General features: G+C 39.0%; 1 protein-coding gene across 1 annotated transcript in view; it reads right to left on the reverse strand.

The window, feature by feature from the left end:
* THSD4 (thrombospondin type 1 domain containing 4) overlaps positions 1-16,697 on the reverse strand; it is a gene marked incomplete at both ends in the record, with an annotated part of 236,750 nt that extends 220,053 nt beyond the window's left edge. The window contains 2 exons of the mRNA XM_079540750.1: positions 13,910-13,979; positions 16,669-16,697. Of these exons, the coding sequence (XP_079396876.1) occupies positions 13,910-13,979; positions 16,669-16,697 (99 nt within the window). The remainder of the gene's footprint in view (positions 1-13,909; positions 13,980-16,668) is intronic.
* Between the last annotated feature and the right edge of the window lie 2,056 nt (positions 16,698-18,753).

The following is an 18,753-nucleotide window of genomic DNA, read 5'->3' on the forward strand; positions in this document are numbered from 1 at the left end:
TTAGTCCTCAGCATTGGAAAACACTGCATGAAGCTTGGAAACTGAAAACCATTACATTATTAACTTCTGGTGACAACTCAGGTAACAAATACTGACTGCTCTCTCCCATTCTGACATCTGAACAATGGAAATTGCTGCTGGAAATCTCAAACTGCAATAATATTTCAGGAAGTGCCACCTCATGAAACTTTTTAGGAAAACTAAAACGTAAGAGAATAAACCGATTGCCAATCAGCCAAAAATGCTGCAATAGTTAACTCTTAAACCACTCCCATTCCACCTCTGATATCAATGCTCTTTCAAGAATACTTCAAGGAAAATACTTATTTAGCAAGGTAAGTACACCCCTACATTCACAGAAATTCCTATCAAATTCAATACAAAGACAGACAAGACAAATTGCTCGTCTCAAGTATTCTACTTAGCCATGCTCACCATGCAGCAGCATAGGGAAAGGGAAACAAAGAAAAGCCCCCAAAAGAAGAGCTTTTTGTTCTGCATACAGCAATGAACTGTTAGGAATAAGAATAGAGCCAGGCTCTTTCCAGTAGTGCCCAGAGCCAGGGCAAGGGGCAATGGGATCAAAGTGGAACACAGGAGGTTCCGTCTGAACACCAGAAAGCATTTCTGTGCTGTGCGGGTGACAGAGCAGGGCACAGGTTGCCCAGATGCTGTGGAGTCCTCTCCTTGGAGATCTCCAAAAGCTTCCTGGGCACAGGCCTGGGCACCCTGCTCTAGGTGGCCCTACTGGGGCAGGAGTGGGACCAGATGCACCAAGAAGTCCTGACAGCCTCAGTCATTTTGCATTAAATGCACAGTTCTGTTGTTTCCCTTCTCCAGCTGGTTGAATCACAAGTATTGAAAGCAGGCTTCAAAAGTGTGATTCTCAAGATTATTAAAGTGTAGAGCATTCCCTTAGATGAGCATCCTTTGGTAGTTTACTTATATTCCAAATCTTTGTGCCAAAAAGCACACATACCCATCATTTCAATTATCAGACAAAAAGAAGTACTAACCACAGCTAACTATACAGCCCTACTCAAGTGTCTGTCTCAAAATAACCTCTGGAAAATCAACCATTGCTCTCTGTATGTCACTTCTCCCTGCACTGAAGAACGACCTCCTAAATATATAACATCCATTAATAATTTTGGCTCAAACACTGCTGCACAGTACTAGATTAACATCTACATACTTGGCCTGCAGGCACAGATAACACATGCAGGCTCTACCTGAAGTGCCAGCCTGCACAAACTACTGATAAGCAAGCTATAAACATGGCAGGCTTGGGTGGAATGTGGTTTGCTGAATGCTCCATTATCATAAGCAAAGCCAAGGCAGTGAGGGTTTGTGGTGCTGTTGTGTAGGAGTCAGTTGCGGTCTACATAATCTGAAACATTTCCCCACTCTGAGGTTGCTCTCACTCTTTCATCACCAACCACAGAAAAAACTGCATTTAATTATAACTTGTGAATAATATAAAGCATCTGCATTAGTGTGATATGTTCTCTATTTCACCAATATTATATGAAAACAGAAGCAGATGTCTCTGTATTTAATTTATGTTTTTCCGTGGGTACCCCATTTGGCACGAGTCTTTTAAATCCAATAGCCTGTACAACCTAATAACCACATAATGTCAAGATTATGAATAACATGCAACAAGGGCCTGGTTTCTGGCTGTTATATTTGCATTTATATCCAATAGCAGAACATCGTTGGCTCACAATATAACCAACTAGAAAAGCTTAGTTTCTTCCGTTTATGATTTTGTCACTGAATATTCACAGTTTATATGTACATTACATATTAATAAAGCTGTAATACAAATACAGCATAAAACCGATAGCCCGGTGCTTCCAGACAAGTCACATTTCTCTTCTCACAATAAGTCTTCCAAACAGTTTAAATCAGACAAACTAAAAAACAAAAACAAACCTGTTTATTTTCTCTTAGCAGCAAATTGTTCTGTAACATTTATGACAAGGAACAGTGGGTTTAAATTTCAGCAGAGGTGCTCCAAATTGGATAGCAGGAAGAACTTCTTAGCAGAAAGGCAAATGAAGCATAGAACCTGAGCAGACCCTGGTACCCTGCATTGGAGGCCAGCCCAAACCTCCAGCAGGAACAACCAAGCCACAGCTGCTCCAGCCCGGCCTCACAGGTCACTTCCTGTGCTTTGGTCCTCTGATTAGCAGGTTACACTGCAGCCGGTAATGAATTCTCACACTGCCCTAGGGTATAGCCAAGAAATTACAGGTAGCTAAGGGAGACAGCTAAAGTATTCCAGAATACTTCAGAAGTACCACAGCCTGAGATTGCTGACTCTTAAATCCACTCTCCCTTTAAAAACAACCCACTGAACAGCACAGCTTCTGAAGAGTTTAAGCCCTTGCTGTGACAAGTGAGGGTAAAAGTGAAATTTCTTTGCAGAGCTAAATCACAAAAGCGAATTCTTTAAAAGAAACACAAACTGCAATAGGGAGAGAAAAATTACGTTGTCTCATTGACTTTCCTGTAGCTCCTGAGGTTCCTTCTTCAGGTGACCTAAGTAATAGTCATTCCAACTGCAAGCGCCATCAGAAAGATGTCTATCGACTACAAGTTAATCAGCCACCAGGGATTTCGCTCTATTAATTCAATGTATTTTTCCCCTTATTTTCATGCCATTATTAGTCCTTTCTTTCCTGTACATTCTTCAATCATTTGGTAGGACAATATTTCTAAGCAGAAGTAGTAACTATCACTGGGTACAGCAGTGAAGAACTTAAACAACCTTTAAGGTATGCATACGCTTGCAATTTCTACGTTTGCACTAACTCCTATCAATTAAATCTCTTTAATTTAGAAATTATCATCATAAAGATCATTGCACAATGAAAACCCAAACTTCACAAACATACACATGCTTGCAGCAGTGCGATATGATGAAGAGCCCTGGCACAGGGTGTCAGCCCTGCTTCTGTATTTCTAGGAACTGCCTTGGTCATTAACCTGCATGACAGGAAATCAGAATTCTAACATAAAGAAGGGGCATTACACGTGCAGTAGTCACACTGAACATCAATGCCTCATCCAGCAAACCAGCAATCCAGCTAAACATTGTTTAGTTTCAGATTAGGTGATCCCCAACATCCCTAACTATGTTTTTCCCCTAACATCCACTAATTTGAAAAATTTGGAGCTCATTTCATACAGCAGGATTGCTACTGATGCAGTCATTGATGCCCCATTCCAGCACACCACTAAAACATGTGCCTGATCTGAATGTGAATAAGCCCACTGGAGGAAAAAAGAAGTTAGGTATATACCTACACACACCACTAGATACAATCAGATGCGCTGATCCTGTTCTACTGTTTAATATCCCAACGCTTAAAGCATGGAGACTGAAAATTCGGATGATTGCTCTTTCTTTCTAAAAGCTTTTCAAGTAAAGGTTTTATTATGTTATCTACAGAACAGTGAGGATTGCACATCTGTGACAATCATGGAAAAGAAAGGTAAGCCACATGACTGCAGACACTGAGGCTTTGTAAAACTTGATAGGCAACACAAACCTCGTGGCCAAAAAGAGATCTTAGATTTTAGATTAAGCTATCCTTTGCCACTCAATATTCTCTAGAGCAGCCACCACCATTATCTTCCTTGATTTTCTCCATCTTCTCCATCCAGAAAGGGTCCAGTTCTTCTCTAGTTTTAGTCAGCTTTGCCCTCCTTGCTTTTAAGCCTCATTTTCTGCATAACCCATAAAACCCCTCCTTTACTTGGGCTGTTCAGGCCCCTATTCTATTCTCATTCAAATTGCCTTTAAAGATCTATTTAGCCCTTTTGCTGTGTTTCCAACACAGAACCTCTAATGATTAAAGAAAAGTAGGAATTGTCAATTGTTGCCTTTCTCCTAATGGTCAGTCTCTTAAGCTGCAAATCCAGAGGACCAGAATTCACCTTTTGTTTTCCTCTGTGAGGAACATGAACTGTAACAGCGACAAATACATCATTTGAATAATACAATCTCAGCTTTGATAACATTCCTCTTTATGAAAATGATAATCCTGCACTGCTGCACTGTCCTTCAAGACTACAGAATCTTTACAGAAAAAAATGTGTGTCCTCCAATATGAATCAGTATCAGAGTAAAATTTGATCCTGTGCATTTTTCTGAGTTGATTTTAATTCATCATCTTACAGTGATGTCACAACAACAGAAGGAAGGGATAATCTGAACTCAGTCTGAAGTTTATTACTTGACCCAAAGTCAAAGTAATTGTATCCACAGGGACACTTTGTCAGCTGATCAGAACACCAATGGTATTCACTCAGTAAACTCATGCCCATGTGCTGGATGCAAGGCAGAATTAATAGAAACCAGTATGCCTTTTTTAAAAATACATGCAAATTATCTATCTTATTTGTCTTGACCTTTGCTTCCCAGAGCAAAGAACCCTAATTCTGCAAATATTCCTCTGAGTTGAAGCATTTTGGAGTTGTCCCTTCCGGAGACCCTCTTCATATACCTGTTAACCCATGCTGTGACACCAAACCATTGCCATCATTATTATATGCTGGTATAACAGTACGTTATTTTTCAATATTTGTTACTAAAAAATCTGCATGTCATATTCAGGATGAGATGAATACACTACTCTTCACAAATATTTACAGCTCATTCTATCACTGATGGTCTTTCACAAAAGAAAATAAAGTCTCTGTCCTTTTAAAAATCTCAGGAGTGTAAAAACAAAAGCAGGCTGACTTATAGAAACTAGAACTGAAATACAGTTCAGAGCAAAGCATGCCAAATTTTGAATGGACTGAGGAAATTATAGTTTAGATTTAGAACCTATTCAAGTGTAACATTATGGTATTTCCCTGCCAGCATTGTAAACACATCTATGGAACTGGTTTAATTCTTTCACCAGTCTAAGCATCTTAAAGGAATATTTCTTCAACATTAGTTCAGCTGCTTTCCAATACAGACCATTCCTATACAGCCATGACAATTTCCCAGCAGAAAGTCTTTACGGTCCACTTTACAGTCTTTCATTTGGAATAGCAATATTTCAAATGCTTTTTACAAGAAACACGTGCAACACTGGTGGTTTGATAAAAAATTATCTACCAAAAAAACCCCAAAACTTGTAGTTAACAACTTCTCAGATCTCTCCAGGCTGGCAGAAAAATGGAGCAGAGGCCAAACAAAACATGACACAATGAGTATATGTCCGCCTAGTTAGCGTGCTCTGCTATTTTAATCCTTCACTGCATTTTGGAAACCTTTAATCAAAGATGTAGTAAACCGTTTGAATTTTGCAGTAAGTGTAAATACTACCAGCTTAAATGATTTGGGTTTCTGCTCTTTGTATAAAAACTCTGTCTGAACATCTGTGCCTGTGAAGATTAAAGGGCTAAAAAACCTGGAAATAGAAGACCTTTGTATTCACAAATCACTGAGGAGAGTTACAATGCCTGCAAAGCTTAGCTGGCCCCTCAACCAACTTAGACCACATCTGAAGAGACTTTAACATTATTTAAATAATCTAGAAAGTAAACAGCTCTGAACAAACTCAGAACAGTTTGTGTGCCAGAGTTTGAAGCTTCCTCCAAGTTTGGATAACTTTTTTCACACCAAGACCACCCCCACTGCATTCCATGAGCTCACTGTTCTGGGGCAGAGGGTTCTTTCTTGCTGTGAGACCAGTAAGTACCTGCAGGCTAACAGATGGATCACTCCTCCCTTCCAGTAGCTGCATATAATGACCCCTTATCTGCACTGGGATTGCTTCTGGTTTACAGTAACAAAGATGATAAGCATCAGGACTTCACTATACCAGAGATGTGGCTTCTTTATTTTAATAAGCTATTTCCTCATCACTGATTATCACATGTGATCTAAGTCACTGACTGCACTGCAAGCTCAGGTCAATCATCTTTAGCTGTGACAAAGCTATCACCACTCTACTGTACTTCTACAACTTATAGAATTCTTTGGGATCCAAACGTGGTGTAGACATGGACTTACGTACCCAGTGAGTGACGTACCACCTCCCAAGGACTCTCAGTGAGTCATCTGCCCAATGCTGCAGAAGTGGACAAGCTGCCATTAAATAGAAAGCAATATTTCCGAGCAGAAGAATTAATCTGAGAATCCATAAAGCTTCTCATCTTCATCACTGCTCTCTAAAGCCGGTGACAACACCAGCATTAAATATCGCCCTGACACAAAATTTAAAAATATGAGGCACTGATCTATCACCTTGCACGTTCACCTGCTCTGAAATCCAACTGAAGAAAAGTCCCATTCATTTTTCCCAAAGAAACAGAACAAGCTCTAAGACCCCAATGCTCCAGCTTTAAGGAACCTGTGCTTTTAATGAAAAAACTATTTTTCAGAGTTCAGTTGTGAAGCAGGTTAAAAATAATGAAACCACTGCCCTTGGCTTTTCTAAGAGTATACTTGCACAAAATAATGTATCCCTGTTCTGCCTCCCTCTCCAGTAGGAAGAATGCCATTACCTAAGCATTTTAACTCACAAGGAGAAGGGCAGGGAATTAGTAACGACTCAGGAGATAGCAGGAAACTTCTTTCAGCTGTTGTTCAAAGACACTCTGTTGCATTACAAGGCTAAATTTAAAGGAAACTTTTGAACAGTCTAAATCACCTCCTGTTTCCTAATAATCACTAGTTAGAACATGAATGCCATTAACTAGAAAGCCTTTATTTTACTCAGGGTTCAATGAGCCTGAGAGCATGTATATCTATACAGCTAATGTTAAGCATTATACATATGTGCTGAAGGCATATGGATATGTTGTCCTGTAAATAAATACAAGAGAAATACAAACTACACCTCAGAATTATGGAGCTGGTGTGAACAAAATATACCAGTAACAATGCTCAACAGCTATCTTACGAACAAACCAAATTACAAAGAAATGAGAGGCACAAGCAAACACTTGTTAAGCAGCACGCACACAGCAGCCGCACACGCCAGCATGCATAGCTGCCCTAGCAAAACCCTATGCAGTGCATGCAGCTCAGCAGGACAGAACCACAGCAATGCTGTGGTCTTAGCATGGGTTGGCTGGCAGCTTGCAAGGCTATAGATTTCACTCTGTGAACCTCATGATGGAGCTTCACCCTACCTGAGTTTCAAGGAAAAATTACACACAGCGTTCTGTTAGCATGCTCCCACTTCTCAGGACAGGTAAAAGCAAGGTGGTGAGCAGCTGTGGTGGAGATCCCATGGCAATCCTTAGAACCAAGAGGCATTAGCTCTGATGTCTTGGCCAAAATCCAAGCTTAAATATTAACCACTTTGTCTAACTCCAGTTTCCCCTAGTGTTTCAAGGATATAGCAGATTAACTTCATGCTTCACGCTTTACTTTATTATAGTGCATTCAGAAATATTAGGCAGCTGTATCCTTTTCAGTTAGCAGAATGGTGACTTTTATAGGGTGTAGGAGACTAAAAGAAACAAAAGACATTAAGAAACACTGCCATTCACTGTCACTATAACAATATAAAAGCAGGTGTAGGATCACTTATATAGAATTTCCTATATGAATCTTAAAATTGATATAGTTATCAGAATTAATAAACAACTTCCTATCTGAAATAACATACAGTGTTATCATCCACCCTACATACTCTCCCTCTATGTTCACACTTGATCTTCATTTTCCCACCAGAAGGAACCATCCCTAATACCTTAAGCCTTTGCAGCAGTGCAGTGTAATGGAACCAGCAAGTGAATTGCCATGGAAAACAAAGATGAAAGAAAGAAGGATAAAAAGAAATAAACAACCTATTTATTGGATTCTTCAGACAGAGGAAGTGAGACCAAAATTAGTATCCTCACTTTCACCCCTCAAAGTACGATGGCCAATCAATCCAAGAACCTGCTGGAGTTCCTTTAAGTGTCTCATTTTACTTGTCACAGATAAAAAACGTTCATAGGAAAAGCTTCAGGGAGGTACATGATTGCTCAGAAAAAGGCCTATGCAGCCATACAAATGTAGATGTTAAGCAGTTTTAGAACTGCTTAACTAGATAGGGGCACAGGAAAAGGCAAGCAGAAGAGAGACATTATTTTTCATTATCTTTTATTGTCCTGAAGCAAAGGGAAAGCAGATATCCACTGTCAGTTAAGGGAACAGTGATTTAAGAGAAGCTCTGATAACTTCCTGAGCCTTGTATTCTGCCACTTCAACTAACATAGTACCATTATGTGGTGGATTTAAGAAAAAAGAAAACTGACTGAGATGACTGGTAGGGCAAGTAACGCGAATGCTTACTGAGAATAAACAAAACGTATCAACCCCTAAGCCTCCAAACAAAATGGATAAACTGAAGCACTCCAAAAACTGAGGAAGTACAGAAAGGAAAACTGCTTTGAAGCAGATGCTAACTACAGAAATTCCCTCCAGAACCTAACTTCTATTTGAGTACCGATGGGATTTAGCCATTATGTTGCAGTGCTGCTCAGGCTACATTTCCACAGGTAACTGAATTTATCTCACAGCTCACCATGCCCAAGCAAAGGGATCTTGCTCATCTTTCCCCTCCCTCTGTTCTTCTCTTTTCTCCCAGCGTCCTCTCCTGCACCTATTCCTTATTTCTCCCAAATTAGCACTGAGGACCCTCCAACAAGCATATCTGATTGCAATTGCAAAAAAGGAGAGGAAAAAAAGAAAAAGCACCCACCCTGCCATCTACTCTCTCACAGAAAGAGGTTGGTGAGATAAATCAATTTGCAGAGGATTCCAGCAAACACCTGAGACAGCACAAGACAAGCTGCAGGAATAACCCACCAGGCAAGGTGCTGTCTTACTGCATTCCTCTGCCTTCAGCTGCAGCAAACTGGTGGAGCATCACTGCCTGCCCAGCCTACCACAGCCTGACAGAGAGGCCTCAGAGCAGTCTCAGCTGTGCACAAAAGAAACTTCCCTGCATCTGTGAGCCTGCAGCATGGAATAGGAACTCATTTCTGTAATTTCTTATTTCTGTATTTCACTATGCTTGCTCTTAAACGTTATTCTAAAATTATAGCCCTAACGAAATTCTTCTGAAAGCATATTCATCTTAAGATGCTTTTTGTAGGAGTACATTTTAGAGGGAGTCACATCCACTTGCTGACCTTCATAGTAACTATTGCGTGTTCAACAGAAAGAGATAATTTCTTATGTCCAGCAAAGAGATAAAGAAATCACATTAAAAAAACAGACTCAAAGTACTTCAACAACATTGCAGCGCAAGTGAAAGGCTTGTAAAAGAAAACCTTGACATCTCTTCCATAGATCAATGATGTACTGCACTTTCATGAAAGTCTATAGTAATATCCAAGTGGGTGACAAGAAGATATGCATAAAAATTCAAAGCAACTCCATTGCTTCAACGCTAATACTTAATATTTTAACAGAGCAAGATGTTAAAAGCAAAGCAACATTTACATTAGAAATTGTATTTAGACAAACTTTACTACTGTGTACATTACCCATTTTATTACGACTTACTGTCAATACAGCAATATAAGATTAATTAACAATCAACCCAGGGATGATTTTCTGAAAAAACTGTGAATACAGTCTTCACTGTTTGTCTGGGAAGAGGACTGTTATGTTTCACGGTTTAACCTTTTGTTCATCACAGCATGTCACTTATAGTAAAGGTTAAATAGTATTTATTGAATAAATTCAGCATGGGGGAGAATAGAGACTGCACAGGAGGGCAGTTCATATGTCCAGTACTGATGGATAAGGGAAGCTGATTGCCCAAATATTAAAAAGACTTTGATTTAAGCAGTTAGAGACAGCTAGTCCAACTTTAAATACGAATGGTGATCATTTTCATGCAACATTCCCTCCTTTTTTGCCAATGAATTCTCTGTCCTCATAAAGTTGGTACTCACAAATTACATTCTATGAATGAAAAAGTTAGATATTGAAAACACCTGACCTGCCAGAAACTACTGACCAAACTATAACCCTTGTATTTAAGAAACCACAAACATCTTCTGCACAGTAAAGTCTGTTTCTACCTATCTGTTGAACATATGATGTTTAAAATATTTGTATTGCTGTCTAAACCTGTGTTATTTAGAGATAAGACTAACAAATAGACCCATACGATAAGCTCAGCTGCAGGAAATAAATAGAGATGCTCTTTGTTTTCAGATATTTATGCGACGCACAAATGAAAGACAGCATTGTTTGAAGTAAATACAGACAAAAAAAAACCCTTATTTCTATACAAAAGTCAGTTTATTAGGTATTTCTGAAACTAGAAATTCTATATTGGTCAATTCCATCTTCATGGCAAGCAAGCTTCCACAACTACATTCCAAAATTTTATGAAAACCAAAAAAAAAAAAAAAAAAAAAGAAACATTGCCCAAATATTATCCCCCAAAAGTATCTTCTTACTAGCTTCAACCTAATAGCCAAGCTTAAGTTTCCAAAGAGTTATAACAGAAGAGGAACCAAATTTCATAGTACAAGGGTGAATAGTTTTAAACTGGTAGATTTGGATATAGACATAATATAAGCAATAAATTCTTCACTATCCCAGGGCAGTGAGGCAGTGGCACAGGCTGCCCAGAGAAGCTGTGGATGCTCCATCCATGGCAGTATTCAGTGCCAGATTGGATAGGGACCCAGCAGCTGACCTGGTGGGTGGAATCATCCCAAAGCAGAGGGTTGGGACTGGATGGCCGTCAACATCCCTTCCAACCCAAGCCATTCTATGATTCTATGAGATGGAAAAGTATTGGATTTAGTCAGAGGGGAGTATCCTGAGGAGTTACAGAATCAACTGCAAATGAGAAAAATAAGAACTTTTCCAGTTGCTGTTGTCATTCCCCCAGGTCTTAATTCCACTATCTGCACCTCCCTACTACGCAAGTAATTTGGCTCTTCTATCTAAGAGTCCCCAGGCTTTCATGCCAGAAATGGACTTGTGCGTGTGTCTGTGGAAAGCAACCTGCTGAGCTCAGCCCTTCCAGAACTTGTATGAAGTTTCCTTTAAAAAATATATATAATAATAATACTATGTTTTTAATTCTTTGTTTTTAAATCCCGCTTGATAAGATTAGCTCTGTTCTTCATGTCCTTCTGAAGTCCTAAACTTAGGCGACTTACTCAAGAGAAGCTAAAAGATACATTAACTGGTTGTAATCTACTAAAGCTAAATTAAAACTCTCACATTAGTTTATAAACTGCAAACAGATTTTTGCTCAATATCTACATTATGTCAGCTGCTCCCAAACTAGCATGACTTTAAACACTAATAGATTCCAAAGAAAATAAGAAACAAAAGATCAAAATACAGCAAGATTTTGAAACAAACACAAAACAGTGTTTTTAAGTATTTTCAAGTCATAAAAAAGCAAAACCTCAGCTCAATTGTGGGTGTCCAGAGACAGTTATAATGAATTTCAATCTGCTGCTTTGGGAATTGTCCTGATTTTTATTTCATTTTCCCAAAAGTTTTAGTGTAAGAAATAAAAATATGGCCTATTTGGAAATATTTAATGAGCTATTCAGCCAAATACCCAAATCCAGTTTCTTATTTCCTTGACCACGGCCTTCATAGCATAAAATAACTGTATGAAAGGTGCACAACACAGAATCCACTCTCCAACACTACATGTTCAAGCATCAATCCTAAATGCATGCTTACCTTGAAGATGAAAAATAAATACAAAATATGGATTGGGGTACGAGCTACTGTTTTCTTACAAGCCAGATCTGGTTTCTCGGTTTACATACACTGTATCCTCCAAGTGTATATACTAACGCCAGCAAATAACACCGTGCTGTTTACTACATTGTTAGAATGACTTCCTGTTCCCTAAGTCCTTCCCTCTTTCTCTTCCTTTCTGCCCATGAGATCAATCTCCATTCACATAGAAGGAGTTGTGCCAAAGAGCAGAGATCTGTGCAGAAATACGCAGGAGATGATGGCTGGGGATGGCAGTACACATGCATCCAAGTTACTACACAAAAGGAAAAGGAATGACTTGCAGAGCTAGAAAGCTGAGAACTCACACCAGAAACATGTACTGAAGTAGCTGCTGAGAAAAGCAGCCTCGGAACCTGTGATCATCACTAGGCAACTTCTGCCTCTCTTGTTTTCAGTACAAAGAGCATGACCAAGGTGCTTGCCATGCCCCTTAATGCCATGCCTTTGGTTCCTTTAACTAGTACAGAGGCCTGTGCTAGTTAAAACCCGAGGCATTTCTAACTCAACTGAAAACAAAGAATCTGGTTTGATCAAAAGTAATTCCAGAGCTTCACAGAATGAAGCCATTGTTTCTCTGACTCACTCTATTTTAGTCATTAATTTTTCCCCCTACGGCCATGTGGAAGCTGGATTGCACCAGCACTTCACTGTCAGTGTTACAAAACAGCAGCAGCAAAAAATGACCATCTCAACTGCACAACAAAATCAGAGAGATCAGAAATAGAGAAAAGCACCACACTGGACTCAGGTTTAGAATGCTGCACCTGGGTAGCTGCAGTCTGGACCTCATTTGAGTTGTATTACAATTGGCAGTTGTGTTCTTAGACTATGATCATCAGATACTTTCAGGTTTTTACTTGGTATCTATGAAACTATTGTCAAAACAATTTTTGCACTAAATATACTGGCATATGCATATAAAAACATAAAGGAAAACTTGCATTTTATCTTTTCTAAGTACAGTTTAAAAATATACATATTGCACATTATTTAAAAATTATTTTAAAAGCAAGTAATTTTAACAAAAATTACTTGATATCTTTATCAATCTTTATTCTATATTTTATATCTTTATCAATTTTTTTATTGGGCTTGAGTATTAATTAAGAGGTGATATAGATCAGACTACACAGAGTCAGAAGAGTACTCGAAGGGTTTGCTCCTGGAGTACCTGGCAGAATGAGCAATACCCACACTTCACTCCTTACAAACCTTTGTCCAGCACATTCACAAAGACCTCCATCACAGAAATGCTAGAAGTTTCCCAGTAAGTGTGATCTACCCTTCTTTACATCCTTGCCATAAGAATTTTTTTTCTAATAGCCAAAATCACATTTCCCTTGCCAATTTAAATCCCTTTCTTCTAATCTACTTCACTGCAGAAATAAAGAACAGTTCTCTCTTTAGCACTCATAAGTATCTGGAGATTATGTCTGCCTTCCTCCTGCAGTCTTCTCTTCAGACTAAACAACCCAAATTCATTCAAACTTCCCTCAGAGGTAACATTTTAAAACTTCCCAAGGATAATCACTGCTGCCCTCTGTTTCTCTCCAAATTATTCACTTTTTTTTCTACAAAGCAATGCAAAAAATCTAAATTAAGTTTCCCAGCCGAGGCCCCACTAATGCTGAGAAGGATGGAAGGATCCTCTCTGTGTTGGCTGTACGTCTGAGGCAAGCATGTGAATTTTTCACAAGTGGACAAGCAAACAGTTAAGCAGCTTCCAGCTTGTCTTCAGTAATTTCAGTCTAACATCTGAATATGACTGGTGTCCAATATCTGTTTCAGACATCTATGTTTTGGTAGGAGAACGTGCTACCTAGGAGCAACTAGACGCTTCTGCTAACCACTCCACTGAGCACTGCTCTCTCTGATGTGAATTCTTCTCACCTTCATCTTACACGATGGAAATGGAAATGCTGCAAAACTTGAATAAGCTGTCAATGCTGTACATATGACCTACAACACTCTATACATTCCTGTCTGTTTATAGCACTCACCTGATTAACTATGATGGGGCTCTTTTAAAAAAGTATACATTAATGTAAAAGCATACACACAAAAGCCATAATGTTCCAAGAACTTCACCCAAATTACATTGCTTTATGCTGCTTACTCTGTTGTTTACCTTTAAGTACACAAAATCTGAATATTACTAATGCTTACCTTTCTGTGTTCAATTGAAGGCTGTGGGATGACAAACTGAAATCCCAGCACTGCTAGTGAACTGAGAAGTCTGAAAAAGCAAATAGGGAAACAGAATACATCGTTACCACTAATCCAAATTACCTAAAGCCTAATAGAGGACTTGACACTGCAAGAACTTACATACACACTTGAATATCATTACTAAGCAAAAGAGACTCAATAAACTGTGTGAAATATTCTTATAACATTCTCTTCACTAGACTGCAGGCAGCAGTAGGTACATACATATGTTTGTCTACCTATATAGCAAAAGTTCACCAAGAAGAATCCATTAACAGTATTTCACATAATGTTATGTTTAAACATTTTTTTTTTAAGTACATACTTTTGCACCTCAGCACTTGGTGTCAAAATTGAGATACGCTTCATGAGTCTAAATAAGAGTTCAGCCATCTGTGGACTGAGTCCGTTTCTAACCGTGGCTCCTCATTTTGCAGATGAACACCACCTCCAGCACAGGAAACATGTAAAGAACCTCCATGATTTTGTAGAACATGGGTTCCTTCCCAGCTGCCTAACACTTGTTAAAATTGAATAGCCTAATGGGCAAAAAAGATGGAAAGTAGCGGACACAGCTCACTGGAGACTCAGGATAAGCAGCCAAACATCACCCCAGTCCCCACATCTTCAATCTGAAAGGAGTCATAATGGGAACCAAGCCCAAACAAACTTTGCTCTGTCAAGCCTCACCACCATAACGACTCCGCAGAGCCCACCACAAGTTGGGTTCAGTTAGCTCAGTCTTTTGTTTGCTAAGTTTGAGCTGAGGACTGGTTTCCCTCCTTCCAGCAAGTCCTTCATTGGAAATACAGAAAGGTAAGAGAGAGTGAGAATTAAGTTATCTTCACCTCTACCAGGAGTTTGAGTTCTCAGTTTACAAAGAGAATCCTTTGGACCCTCCATGAAGGAAAAAGCTGCTGAATTTCAATGCAGAAATAAAACTGATGGATTTGGACACAAAATCCATCTGCAGACTAATGGACCAGACAAAATCCAGCTGTGCTTCCTCCTCACAGTCCCTTCCTTTGCTCACTATGCAGTAATCCTTTAAACATTTCACATTGTTTCAGGTATTTTCAAAGACAGACCTACTACGCAAAACCAGCTTTTTATACTAAGCATTTCATTTGTACAAATACATACATTCTTCTACCTGGGAGAATGTTTTTCTTGAGTTTTCTGTTTGCTAGAGTTCTTGGTAACAAACTGCAAAAGGAACTGTTAAGTAAGTATTGATTGCATATGGCCTTTCATCACTTCATCACCATAGTCTATGCTGCTCTCAAAGAAAAAAAAAACATTTAAAGGAAAAAAAAAAATCATTCCTTACTGCCACATAAATTTAGAAGAAAAAAAAGGAAAACAACTTAAAGGCCCATTAAAATGCAGTATTTCATTATATGTAGCTATCATTTGTGATAAAGCCAAAGGAGGCAGGTAAAAGTGCAAGACACTGTAAAGGAACTACAGTAAGAGCCCAGACACATGGTTTGGACCAAGGCTGAATAAGGCAGTAGTGGACAGAAGGAGGGCATACAAATGAAGAAGCTGATTTGTTAAACACACCTGAAATCAAAGGTAGAACAGAACTCAGACCTCCAAACTACAAAACAACAACACCATGTCTGTCTTTAGTTGATGTGCACGTTTATTTTCCAAATGCTCCATCTCCTAACTGTTCTCAAAATTGGCAAGTACTCACATGGAGGTACTGAGCAGGCAGAGCTCAGCGGCTGTCAGGCCCAGCTGACTGATGGCTGCTTCACTCGGGTTTCTGAGTAAGAACCTTGCTCATAGAGCCCATGCTCTCACAGTGATGATGCTATTTGTAGACAAGCAGCTAGTTCAAGACACAGTCAGGGATCTACACAAGTTATACAGCATTATCTCTAAGAGCAAACACACTCACTTTCTTTTACTGGCAATACCAATTTCTTTTTAGCTGGAAGGGGAAAAGTTATACTAGCTCTAATTCCTGATGTGGAATCTTTCCTGGAATATTAGGAGGGTACCAGAATTCAAAGATTGGTGTCTGAAATTCGCAAGAAGGAACTTTGGATCGGAGGTGTAAATGACAGTACCTCTGTACAAACAAAAGAGTATGTGGTTCAGCTGTCATTCTGAGCAGGAATTTGCCTGAGTTGCCCGAGTTGTTCCTGTAGCCTCACAGCTGCCTGCTTCCTCTGAACCTGCTCGCCCAACTATGGAAGGAACTGAATAGATCAGCTTAATAAAAGCTGAGTGTTCCCCTTGTCAGGAAAACTGCTCGAAAGGTATTTCCCACATTACCCACTGGCAAGCTGTTTCTGGAATGATTAATATGAATCTCAGACTGAGTGGCAGCATAGGTACTAAAACATGCAAATCCATTATTTAAAACCAGTGACTGTGATGACACAGTGTCATCAACCAATAAAAAAGAAGGAACCTTCCAGTAAAGTATCCTAAAAAATGGCACATACCAACAGACACTCTAAGCAGAAACAAATACTGAGAGCTTTTTTTTTTTTTCTTACCGTCACCAAAGAATACCATGCCTGGAATGCATGTGCTTGATTATTTATTGTTTGGACAGAATTTTTATTTATTCTCCTATTATTCAAACACTTATAATATAGAAGTAAGAGACGGTTGAACTGGTATGTTAAATTGGTATTTTCTGCAGCTTGTTAAGAACATATTAAATCAGACTTGAAATGTTTTGCTGCATCACTTACCTCAAAGAAACTATTAAACTGTCTACCATGATCCTTCAATGCAAAGTGTCTTGAAGCGAAAAATATTCTTCGCTGTAGTAAAGCACAACGCGGGTCAAACAAATCCTACAGAAATAGACAGAAAACATTTAACACTGCTTATTCAGTATATTTCTGGATGTTTAGAAACTGGATACAGACAGACATTAATCATCTCTACCTGAATTCAGGAGCTTTATTGCCATTCAAACTGTAAATCCAGTGTAACTTACACGGATGGACTGGGCATGCCCCATTTTTGGGGACTGGACTTCAACACTGCTTTGCTGAAAAAACGTGGAATGCAAAATCTTGATCTGATTGCCATGGGTACAAAACTGATGTTTAACTTCCATTCTCATCTCCACATCTCTGATAAGTCAGTTGTATGACATTATGCCTTTTTTTTTTTTGCCACCAAACTGAGGATTTTATTTATTTATTTGAATTGAAAGTAGCTTTGTTCAAAGACTTGTGCTCATGTCAGTCATAGAAATGATGTTAGGCAAGTCTATACACACAGTGCTAATACAAAGCACCTGAGAGATCCCTTCAGAAACTACTTACTAACAGATATTCTGGATTATGAACAAAACATGCCTCAATTCCTGCAATCTGACTCTTAGTTACCAGACATACTGAGGCAATACTCTTTACATCACTTGTTGAAAATTGAGGATATGCATGTGATGCAGACTGTCACTAACACAACTTCAAGTTCTCAGTATTCTGTTTTTTCCAGACGTACTCTTTGTTTCTGCTTTTTCATTCTGCAATAATCTTTTCAGCCCACATCCTTGAATAGAGACTCAATCCCAATAGGATATTGTTATGTGATACAAACTCAGAGAACAAATGTACACGCTGCTAATACACTTTGTGAATTACATTTCATTTGAAAAGCAGAAAACATTTTGTTATCAGTCTAGTTTTGCTAAGAGGTTGGGGGGGAAAAAAAGAAAAAATGAAAGTAAATAAATAATCGTTTTCCCTCCAGAACATCCGGGGCAAAAAGAATACCTGAAATGGCTGGACAGTTAACACTAGCATTGAATAACACCAATTTTGGCATGAAAGTTTTCAAGAGCCTGATGAGGTGTAAAATGTGTTACTCACTGCAATACATCAAGTCACCTTCCCACAAGGAGCTCTAAAGCACTATAAATCTATCTAGAAAAAGACAATATTTACAGCAAAATATATCATATCATTTTGGCTGGAACAAATCACACTCCTGTACTCAAGCAGTTAGCAAGACTTTCTCCACCACATTAAAATATCCTACATTTCAGCAAACTTCACTGCTTCACCCCAAAGTAGAATAAAACCAAACGTGTGAAACTGGGTAGGAAAAAAAAACAGCAGCACACAGGATGGAGCCAATTCATACCTCCTCCCCAGCCAAATGAAGAGGCTGTTCACTGCATGTAATAAAATATGCATCGAGTCACAGAAAAGGAGATAGAGTAAACAGACCCTAAGTCATGCCTCCTCCCCTTTCACACTGTAGGTGAGTGATTCTAATGCCTTCTAACCGCTACCAGTCTCAGAACTTCCACTCTCAAGTCATGAACTAATCATCAGAATCTTTCCTCTTGATATTTACTGACATTTGCTCTGACATTCTCAACATGACCTGCAGAGTGTTTTCAATTATCTCAGCCTCACGTGCTGCTAGTAGTCAGACACCACAGCCCATGGTCAGCAGAGATCAGACAGGTGTCTAGATTAAATTAGAAAATGAAAGCACTAATTTGCAATGGGGATTTCCAAAAAGGGGCAGAGATGGACAATGACAGCAACTTCAAAGAAAGGAATCTAGTAGGCATATAGACAATCTCAGAAGTTTGCTGAGATGGATACAACTATATGTCTCAAAGTAATAAATGATGCAATACATGGAATTACAGACATCACGGACACTGTACAGGAAGTTAAGCGGGAAACTTCCCCCTTGGCTAAGTAACTTTAAAAATGTCTTCCCATGAGGTGATCTCATGGGAACAAGGGTAAATGGTTTTAAGTTGAGGGAAGGAAGATTTAGGTTGGATGTCCGAAGGAAGTTCT

Source organism: Tetrao urogallus (genome assembly GCF_951394365.1).
Source record: "Tetrao urogallus genome assembly, chromosome: 11".
In the NCBI taxonomy this organism is placed as follows: Eukaryota; Metazoa; Chordata; class Aves; order Galliformes; family Phasianidae; genus Tetrao; species Tetrao urogallus.